Below are 11,467 nucleotides of genomic sequence, written 5' to 3' on the forward strand. Positions count from 1 at the left end.
GTTTTTGCAATGGATGAAAGATTGGATTTATTTTTAGTTGAGGTATTTGAAAGGGTAGGATAGTCTATTGAGTTGTAGTTGAAAGGAGTCTTATGTTTAATGGAGGAACGATTGGAGGCAGGTGAAACGTTATTGGACAAAGGGGATTTTTGTACTTTATTATTTTTAGGGACAAACAAGCTTTTTTTAATCTCAACAGCAGCTTTAGCTTTCTCATTACATAAAGCACTATTAACTTTTTCCATTGAGAAGCGAACTTCTTTAGATTCAGTTGTAACTAAATTAGTTACCTTTTCAGGGGTTTTGAATTTCGAATTCTGTTCTTCAACGGTTCGATTTTTTAAGCCAACCAGCGGCTGAGTTTCCGGTATTTCCTGCACCAATTCCGGCGAGGATGGAACGTTTCTGCTTTTATTTCTATGCTCCATCGTTGCTTTAATTATGAATAACAAAGCTTCGTTATATTCGTCAATTAGATCAGCAGATCGACCGTTTCAATGACATGGGTTTGTTTAATTTCTTCGATCCAGACTTTGCAAGTGGAATCATCTGGTAAATAAGCAGTAACGTATTTACCGATTGGGCCAAGATCATTAGCTTCGATCAAAGCGTACATGATTTCAGGACTTTTTAGATTATGGGTGTTGTATTTGATATGAACAACCCTGCCTATATTTTTAAACAGCTCGATGGTAGATTCCGGAGAACAGCAATCAAACGGAATACCTTTAACACCCACCCTCAAGAATCTTGAAAACCTGTTTTTTCTTTGAACCATAGGTATAACTTCCAAGAATTCCAATTCATTCATTGAGGGACCCAAAGTCATTCTCTTGTAGCTCTCAACATCTTTGCACTGGACAACATATGCAAAGTTTCCCCATGATGAGATTGAATCAATAGCTATAAATCAACTTTTGAGCCATTTAATTAAATTGATTGCTTTGATAGGATTCCTGTCAATAGCCATGGCTGTTAATTCTAAACCAGAACAAGTGGTCTAATTAGAAGACAAATAAATTGGAAGCAAAGAAGGACTATTTGTTTTAACTTGGACGAATGAAGAAGGTAAAAGCTTGGTGTTTAATTCGTTTTTGGCATACCCAACATAAATAGTTTTACCGTTAACGATCTTTCCATTCATCTTGATGGCACATGAGGCCTGGAATGAATTTTCGAAGCGAATGAACCCGAAAGACTGATCTTGTTTCCATGAAATCCCTTGAATGATTCCATACCGTTGGAAGGTGTTATTGATGATTACTGGATTTATGAATTTGAATAAATTTCCAAGATAAAGTGGATTTTTTTTTTGTGAAATTGGGTATCGATTGATTGAATATTTTGGAAGGATGAGGGCGATTAATAGGAACCGATTGATTAAAGTTCTTGATAGGGATTGAATTTGGATAAGAAGGTCTGGAAAAAGGATTTGATTTAGGTTGAGAGAGAAAATGGGTCATCCTTTTCAAAGGGTTTTTAGTTTAGGTATATAACCTATATTGAAAGACTGGCTAATATAACAATTGATGATCGGGATAATCTCTAAGTCATCATTGACGATGGATAACTAGTGAATGCCATCCATATCTTTGGATGGTGAGGTGCATCACGAGGTGAATGACATAATGTTGTGTGTTTTGACTAGGGGTGTAAATGAACCGATCCGAGTTCGAGCTCGAGCTCGGCTCGGTTCGAGCTTAATATCTTAAGCTTGAGCTAAGCTCACTTGATATTATGAAAGCTCGAGTTCGGCTCGAGATCAACTCGTTTATTATATAATATTTTTTTGGTAATACGTTTTCATGTAATTATATTAAATATTTATTTTTGTGTATTTTTTATTTACATATAATATATAATAAGATAAGATTTACTCCATCCGTCTCATATTGATAATCCAGTAATTCATTTTGAGATGTTCTAAATTAATTGTACATTTCCATAAGTAGAAAAGAATAAGAAGCTTAAATTATATTATGCCCTTAATATATGTGGATAGGATTAAAGGAGAAAACAAATGTAAGGGTAAAATTGAAAAGTAAACAGAAAGTATAGTACTTTTATGTCATTTTCTTAGACTGTGTATTTTATGTCCGAGGACGGGGGGAGTGCTATTTATATTTTAACTATATAAAATAATAATAATTATGAAATTATATTATACTATATATTTATAATTATTATAAAAAAGTAATTTAGTGTATATAAATAAAAAGTACGTTTAAGCTCACGAGCATGTTCGAGCTCGAGATATGAAGCTCGAGCTCGTCCGAGCTTCAAAATATGTTTAAGCTCAAGCTCGTTTAGATTCGGCTCGAATCTAGTTTTTTAGCGAGTCGAGCTTGAGTAGCTCGCGAGTAGCTCGGCTCATTTACAACCTAATTAAGATCCATGTTAATGAGATAAACAGAGGTGTCTTCGAGTATAGGCAAGATAGGCAACCGCCTAGGGCCTAAAAATTTAGAAAGACTCAAAATTTTGAATATGTAGATATTGTTTTCAATATATTTAATTAAGTCAAATAAAAAATTGTCAATGAAAGTTAAAATACATTATTTTTAATAGTTAAATACAATGTAAATAAATAAATAGATAAATTAGAGTATTATTTTTTTATGCGTCGTAAAATTTTTTAACGTATATATAAGTTCATGTATATTTTCGTATACGAACTTTATATTAGAGACGGCCGGAGGATAAATACAATATTGGATTGAATCGAAAACGTAGGGCCACATGTCCGTACAACATTTGACTTTTGAATAAAGACAACTTGTATAATTCCGCCTACTTTCTCCAGCTCATGAGGTTATGAAACGCTATGGCGCTTTTCATCTTGTTAAAACTAAAAAAAATACATTATTAGACCACATATAACGCAGGCGTTTGTCGCCTTAATCCGCCCACAAACGCCCCACAAATGCCCGGAATGGAGCGTTTGGGGGCGTTTGTCACACAAAGACGCTGGTACAAACGCATCTTCGGATGACGTGACACGTTTTGATTGGACCAAATATCATAGCCGTTGAAACATAGCCGTTGGTGATTTTTTTTTTTTTTTTTTTTTTTTTCCTCTTTTTCTTCTATAAATACACACTCTTTATTTTCATTTTTCACACACTAATTCACTTCACACTCACATATATATAAAAGTTTATATATTCTTTTTGTTTTAGAAACTAAAAAATATGGATTTTTTAGCCTTAAGTATCGATTTGTTATTCGATTCAACGTCGTCCGAAGAAGAGGAAGAAATCCAACCAAGAACTCGTTTTCAAAGACAACCACGACGTTTTTTAAATAGAGATCGTGAAGCAGCGGGTGAATTATTGTGGAACGATTACTTTTGTGAAAATCCGACGTTTCCGGATGACATTTTCAAGAGACGATTTCGGATGCGCAAAGTTTTATTTCTCCGTATCCGAGACGGTATTCTTCAACACTCTTATACTCCTAATGCCCCCGATCATTTTACTTTTTTCCAACAACGTCCGGATGCAATTGGACGTCTTGGTTTCTCAACTATTCAAAAAATAACTTGCGCGTTACGGCAATTGTCGTATGGGATGACCGCGGATATATTTGATGAATATATTAAAATGGCGGAAAAAACGGGTTATGTTACTTTAAATAATTTTTGCAAGTGTATACTTGACTTATTTGGGCGGGAATATTTGAGGAAGCCTAATGCAACTGACATTGCTCTGTTGTATTCGGCGCACGAGAAGAAACATGGTTTCAAGAGAATGTTGGGTAGTATTGACTGTATGCATTGGGCATGGAAAAATTATCCCGTTGCATGGAAAGGTCAATATACGAGAGGTGATCACGGTCACCCGACGATCATGCTTGAAGCGGTTGCTTCATACGATATGTGGATATGACATGCGTTTTTTGGGATGGCGGGTTCAAACAATGACATTAATGTGTTAAATCATTCTCCGTTGTTTGATTCCCTTCGTAAGGATAGAGCCGCACCTTCACCGTTTGAAGTAAACGGAAACCATTATCCCTTTGGTTACTACTTAGCGGACGGGATATATCCCGATTGGACAACACTAATAAAGGGGTATTCGACTCCTATTGAAGAGCCTAGAAAAAAATTTACTAAATTTCAAGCAAGTGCTAGAAAGGATGTTGAGCGTACATTTGGTGTTTTACAAGGTCGGTTTGCGATTTTAAAAACACCGGCACGAGTTATGAGTGTTAATAAGATGAGAAAGATAATGTATAGTTGTATTATTATGCACAACATGATACAAGAAGATAACGTGTTTGCGTTAAGTACTTGGGAACAAGTATGGTTAAATAAACCCGAAAACCGGCCTCGTCGCAATATTCGGAGAAGGATCAAAGATCGTCGATCACGAGACAAAGAGATTCGCGATCGAGACGTGCACGATCAACTTCGTGAAGATTTAACGGCTCATATTTGGAACCTTCCGCCATACTTTCGCTCGATGCAAAACTAGTGTTTTTTTTAATAATGTAATTTTTTTTATGTTTTTTTAAGCGTGTAATGTAATGTTTTTTTTTTTGCGTGTATTTTTTTTATTGTAATGTTTTTTTTTTAAATAATTAATGTACTTTTGTCTAATTTATTTTATATTTCGTATTAAACAAAATAAAAACTAATTTAAAAACAATTAAAAAAAGAAAAAGAAAATGCCACGTCACAGTCTTACCATGACAAAAGCCCTCAATTACAACTCCCCCCAAAATGTCATTGCCCAGTCACAATTTTTCCCCAAAAAGTGCACCTCACCCACTCCACGTCACAATCATCAATATTTGTGGTCTTATTATTTTTTTAAACGAGTTTGGGTGCTCTTGCATTACGGGAAGAAAAAGTTAGCTAAATTCGATTGAAATAAATGAGAAAAAAATAGAAACAAATGACATAAATTAAATGGACAAAAACCTCAAAGTTTAGAAGAAAAAAAAAAAAAAAGACAAAATAATAAACAACATTTATAATTATAGTTAATTGATAATAATTGAAAACGTATGTGTTTACTTGAAATAAGTGAAAAAATAACTATTCATTATTTATAAAATGAGACGTATGTCAATAATTGCTGTAAGCCATTTAATAAAATATAAAAACTATATAATAATATTAATAATAATAATTAGTTATTAAAAAGTTAAAAGTCATGTGATTAATTTGTAATAAATGAAAAAATTAAACAATAATAAATAAAAAGTTATGTGATTGATGATGAATATTCATTTGAATTCATAAATTAAGTTAATATCAAATGGACCAATGAAAGCGTGACATGTGACGCGAAATCACATGTGATTAAAAAAAATTCCAAAAGAAAATTTTGTTTTTAGAAAAAAAAATAAAAATTTTTTAATTTTTTTTTCGAAATTTTTTTTTCCAAAAATTTTTTTCTCAAATTTTTTTCTGCAATCACATGTGATTTATCTACACAATCACATGTGATTGAATTTGACATGCATAATCACATGTGATTGACATGCAGAATCACATGTGATTGTAAAAAAAAATCGCAAAAAAAAAAAAATTTCAAAAGAAAAAAATTGTGAAATTTTTTTTTTCGTAAAATTTTTTTTTTTAATTTTTTTTTTCCAATTACATGTGATTTTCGCGTCAAATGTCGCGCTCTCGTTGATCCTTTGGATTTCAAGCAAATTAATAGATGCAAGTGATTACATCTCTGTGATTGATTAGTAAAAAAATAAAAAGTATATTATTTCTCGATTTCGTGTTTTAAAATAAAAGAAGAAAATGCACACATTCAGCATTAACACGAAAGTTTCATAAGCATGCATATGTTCGTGCATATGTGTGCAAATGTTAACCTCTCTTTTCACCACAATTGATTACTAATACCATCAAGGTCAACTCACTAAACCTTCATTTTTTTCTATATATACACTTCAAATCCCTCTTTTAATAAGCACACCTACATCTTAATCTTCTCATTCAATTATCAAATAAGATCAACTTCCACTTTTCTTTCATTAACAACTTCCCTACACCTTTAAGTTCAAGATCAACAAACCATATAATATGGCTTACCCAGCCTCCAATCCCGAAAACGAAGAAATCGCGCCACATCAGCCAAACACCAATCCCGACCACGTAGAAATCACGCCACAACAACAGACAACCACCAATCCCGAACACGTAGAAATCACGCCACGGCAAACCTTTGATCTGCCCGTGGATTCCGAAAATAAAGCTACAAAGATGAAAATATTCTCAATAGCGCAACCACATATGAGAGCATTCCATCTTTCTTGGCTCTCTTTTTGCACTTGTGTTATTTCCACATTTGCTGCAGCCCCTCTTGTTCCCATTATTCGGGACAACCTTAACCTCACTCGTTCGGACATTTCAAACGCTGGAATCGCCTCTGTCTCCGGCAGCATTCTCTCACGACTTGTCATGGGAGTACTTTGTGACCTTGTGGGTCCTAGGTATGTAAAGGAAATATTTTTCATGATGACATCGTTACAAATAACTTTTTGAACATAAAGTTACAATATATCACACTCCACACTCATATTTACAACAATAATAGTACTCCGTATATAACATTTCAAGTAAAAAAAATTAGATACTTGTACATATACTATTTTTGATTGTACATCAGTTTTTGATGGGTTACTCAGTTTAATTTTTTGATGGGTTTTGTCTCATTGTTGATGTGATTATCGGTGGTGCTCTTTTGAACGGTTTTCTAATTACTTTATGCTGGGTGATTGCTCTTAAGTTATCAGGCTGGGGAGGATCTATCAAGGGGCAATCGGGTCAGCCGGCCGTGACCAAATTTTTTTAGTATAATTATATGTGAAAGTATAATGTTTAGTATTTTTTTTTCTTCAATTTTGACATTGTCTCCCGTTTTTTTGATTTCTATTAACGTTTTGCACCGTCGAAAAAAATTCTTGGATCTGCCACTGTAAGTGGTCATGTGTGATGTTTATCTGGGTGGCGGGTCGCTTTTCAGTTTGTTGTGCCCGCGGTAATTGTTTAGTCTTTTTATTAAAATTTTCTCTTTTTCTTTTTTAAGGCAAACATCTTGATTAAAATTTTTCTCTTATGTGACATATTTTGAGGTTGTAAAGTTGTGATTGAAATTGAGTTTTTGATTCGTAGTTGTTGTTAGGGTATGTAGTCAAAATAATGTAATTACTAGCTTCTTTGCTAGTATCTCGTTTATTTTTATTTATATAATTATTATTTCCTTTAACATTTTTTTGTGTGGCTAAAATAACGATTACAATTAAAATCAAAGGGTATTCATCATTAGATGAAACCCCCAAACCGATACAAGCAACGAAACCAAACACAACGAATGACTCGGAGAGAGTAAACTGACCAAGACCAACCTAACTAAAATGCTAACTCGAACCGAGTCCTACGAACAAAACAAGTAGAACACCAACCTCAAAAAAGCAACAAAAACAAGAAAAAAAAATTCAAACACAACCTAGCTAAACAAAGCAATCTAACACTGAAACAATCAAAATAAACGGCTATGAACTACCGTTTTTTGTTGTTCCTTTCATCCGGCCGAGAAGTCATACCATCCACCTTCTCAATATACATAGCAAGCAAAGGTCCTTAATTATCATAATAACCTTGTATTTGTTTTCATATGAAGTGTTTGACATGTAGATTCGACTCTGTAGGTACGGTTGTGCGGTGATTAACATGTTGGCGGCTCCAGTCGTTTTCAGTTTTTCTTTTGTGGCGGATGCTGGTGGTTACGTGACAGTCAGGTTCATGATTGGGTTCTCATTAGCGACGTTTGTGTCTTGTCAATATTGGACGAGTGTGATGTTTAATGGGAAGATAATTGGGGTGGTGAATGGGGTTTCAGCAGGATGGGGTGATGTTGGAGGTGGGGTCACGCAGCTTCTAATGCCGGTGCTCTTTCATTTTATAACTAATATGCTTAAAGCGACACCGTTTATGGCATGGAGGATTGCTTTTTTTGTTCCTGGTTGGTTTCATTTGATTGTAGGCGCTCTTGTTTTGGTTTATGGACAAGATTTGCCTGACGGAAACTTTGCCCAAATTCGAAAGGATGGACAACCTTCAAAGGATAAATTCTCTAAGGTATCCTTACTACATTTGACTAATTGAAACATGTTACTCCGTAATATTATATTATACGTTGTGATTAATAATTAAACAGGGTGAATTAATGAAATCGTAATGTAAATCCTTGTGTAATCGTTCTTAAAAAATTAATTTGAACTCCCCACCACTAAACTATGGTTGTTTCTCAGTTCGGTTTTCATTTCCTCGCAGTTTTGATTTTTAAACTTTCGAAAGTAAAACCGAGAATCGACTAAAATTGAAATCGAAAACTATATTTGATTTTTGTTCGATTTCAACTAAAAAACAAAATTTAACCAAAATAATCATAAAAAATCGATATTATGTCAACTTTTATTTTTGAAATCGGTTTAAATTATACACACACACACATATATGTGTGTGTATGTATATGTGTGTGTTTGTCTGTGTATTTGTGTGTGTATAAATATATATTGACTAACGACGGTCTTTGAGTTGTCGTTAACGTGCTTTAAACAATTGCTCATTATGTACAACTATTTAGGCGTGTAAAATCTTTTAATAATTAATAATTTAATTTAATATATTATCATTTAATTTGTTTTTTTTTCGGTTTAATCCGATTAAAAAAAGTAAAACATAACCTAAAATTGGATTGAAATTTGTACAACAAATCAAAATCTGAATTCAAATTTGGTTATTCAATTCGATGTGGCATTAAACAATTTGAAAACGAAATTGAACATTTCTGACCTAATTAAACAGTTTCCAGTTACAAATTTACAAGACACATGGTTCATGTAATTATCCATGTAGGTGTTCCGAAATGCAGTCACAAATTACAGGACATGGGTTTTTTTCTTGATCTATGGTTATTCAATGGGAGTGCAATTGTGCTTAAACAATGTCATCTCGGAATACTTCTACGATAGGTAACTAACTAATACAGTATAACTTATCGTACATATTCCATTTCATTTGTCACCAAACTATGTTAATTAACAGTTTATTTACCTTGTTATTTAACGATTTTTTTAAACGTGCAACAGGTTCGATTTAAAGCTTCACACAGCCGGAGTAGTAGCAGCCAGTTTCGGCATCGCTAATTTCATTACTCGTCCATTCGGTGGTTACGCATCCGACTTATCAGCTCGTAAATTCGGAATGCGAGGCAGATTATGGACACTATGGATCACACAAACCCTAGGAGGTGTTTTTTGTATATGGTTCGGTCAAGCTAACTCATTACCTATCGCGATTTTCGCAATGATGCTAATGGCTGCCGGAGCACAAGCCGCTTGTGGCGCAACTTACGGCATAATTCCCTTCGTTTCAAGACGGTCTCTCGGTATTCTATCCGGTTTGACCGGAGCCGGTGGCAATGTAGGTGGTGGTTTGACTCAACTACTGTTTTTCTCCGGTGCTAGGTTTTCGACGGCATCGGGGCTAACATGGATGGGTGTGATGACGGTGGTTCTAACGGTGCCCGTGGCGTTTATTCATTTCCCACAATGGGGAAGCATGTTTATACCACCATCAAAGAATGAAAAATATAATGAAGAGTATTATTATAGTTTGGAGTATAGTGAAGAAGAGAAAGAATTGGGCATGCATGTAGGAAGTATGAAGTTTGCCAAGAATAGTAGGGCGGAGCGTGGGCGGAGATTGGTGGTGGCCGTTACTGAAACTCCGGCGAATAATACGCCGATCCACCATGTTTGAAGACGTGATATACTAATAAAAAATAAGTCAAGTGGGGTTAAGTTGTTTATATGAAGAAGTAAAGAAAACGAATTTGAGTTGTGGTTGTATAGGCAACCGTGCTTATATTATAGCAACTAGTGCTTATTATAAGATTACCTCGATCTCGATCTAGTGACCTTCTTCTTATCACAAGGCTCTACTAGTGCAATAGATTTAAATTATGCACTACCTTGATGTATTTTAAATATTTAATTTAATATAATATATGTAATAATATGTAATATTTCGAATTTGCATTGTGTGTAAGATATATGCAGCGTTTATGAGGGTCTATATTTGATTCTTTTATGTTAATGGTAGTATCCAATTATTAAGATTATCCTAGCTAGGATTAGAGTTCAATCTGCATCTCAAATTTCATTAAATCACGAGTTATACAATTTTTTTAATCATGAGTTCTGTAAGTATATATAGTTGTTTGTAAGAAGAGATTGGAAATAAAATGCAACAAAATAAGTATATGAAAGAAAACTAGTGAAAATTATGGGGTGTGTGAGAGAGTGTGAGGAGAGAGAGAGAGAGGGAGGGAGAGGGAGAGGGAGAGGCATTCAAGCCACAAGGTTGGGCACGATTTGAACCGAGAACGATACAACGGGAGATATCAAGATGATCGCAAGAGACTAATTGGAAATCAATGGATTTCGTTTATGTTTTTCAACTATCCGGAGAGTTGGAATATGGCAAACCTTTGGAGAATTTTCAAAAACTATGGAAACCTTAAAGATATCTACATGGTCGGCAAGCGATTACGAAACGGGCAGAGATTCGCTTTTGTTAGATTCAGCGGTGTTAGGGATGAAGACAGGATGCTGGTAGCACTCGAATCCATCTCCTTCTATGGAAACCCTATTAGGGTTTTTAAAGCAATGGACAGAGATAAACTCCATGTTCCTAGGGCAGATGAACACCATTGTCACATCGGTGTTCCACCCAGGAAGCAGATCTATGACAAATACAGAGATGACAGAAGATTTAACGATGTCGCTAGAAACCCAGATGATGATCTTCGAAGTGCTATCAATACGAAGAAAGAACATTTGAGGGGTATTTTAAACAATAACAGAAGAGTACAACAGGAAGTTGCAACTAAGGAAGATAATGTGGTTACTATTAAAGTTTTGGATAGCAACATGCAGCTGCTCAACAAATCCATCATCGTGAAGCTTTCAAATATTGGTCTATTAAACCAATTTGAATCTCTATGTAAGGCTGAAGGTATGGGTGACTTTTCTTTAAAGTATGTGGGTGGCCTGGACTTACTAATGGTTTTCAAGTCTAGGAAAGCTGTTGATAATGTAATTCAAAACAAAGACCACGCACTCAGAAAATGGAGCACCAAGATTGAGCGACTCAATATGAAGTATCGGGCAACGGGCAGCCTGGTTTGGATCGATATCGTAGGGGTTCTAGTTACATGCTGGAATGAGAATGTCTTCACGAAAATTGCTAAAAAATGGGGTTGTGTTATGGAGTTGGATAACTGCAAGATTACTTATGAAAATCAAAATTTGCTAAAGGGTCATGCACTCATCTATAAGAAGGATGCTTCTCATGTTGATGCCGTCACTACAATTTTAATTCATGATGATACAGTCATCTCTGTCTTGGTCAAGGAAAGTACAACTAGCCTTATAT

At 34.6% G+C, this 11,467-nt stretch overlaps 2 protein-coding genes across 2 annotated transcripts; both read left to right on the forward strand.

The window, feature by feature from the left end:
* Positions 1–3,191: 3,191 nt before the first annotated feature.
* LOC139841922 (uncharacterized) lies at positions 3,192–3,887 on the forward strand. Its single transcript, XM_071832109.1, has one exon. It carries the CDS (start codon positions 3,192–3,194, stop codon positions 3,885–3,887), a length of 696 nt encoding a protein of 231 aa, XP_071688210.1.
* Positions 3,888–6,046: 2,159 nt separating this feature from the next.
* Positions 6,047–9,969, forward strand: LOC139841923 (high affinity nitrate transporter 2.3-like). The gene is made up of 4 exons (XM_071832110.1): positions 6,047–6,456; positions 7,675–8,104; positions 8,885–9,000; positions 9,118–9,969. Exons 1-4 carry the CDS (start codon positions 6,047–6,049, stop codon positions 9,788–9,790), a joined length of 1,629 nt encoding a protein of 542 aa, XP_071688211.1. The 3' UTR covers positions 9,791–9,969.
* Positions 9,970–11,467: the final 1,498 nt, after the last annotated feature.

This window comes from Rutidosis leptorrhynchoides, chromosome 4, assembly GCF_046630445.1.
Source record: "Rutidosis leptorrhynchoides isolate AG116_Rl617_1_P2 chromosome 4, CSIRO_AGI_Rlap_v1, whole genome shotgun sequence".
NCBI lineage: Eukaryota > Viridiplantae > Streptophyta > Magnoliopsida > Asterales > Asteraceae > Rutidosis > Rutidosis leptorrhynchoides.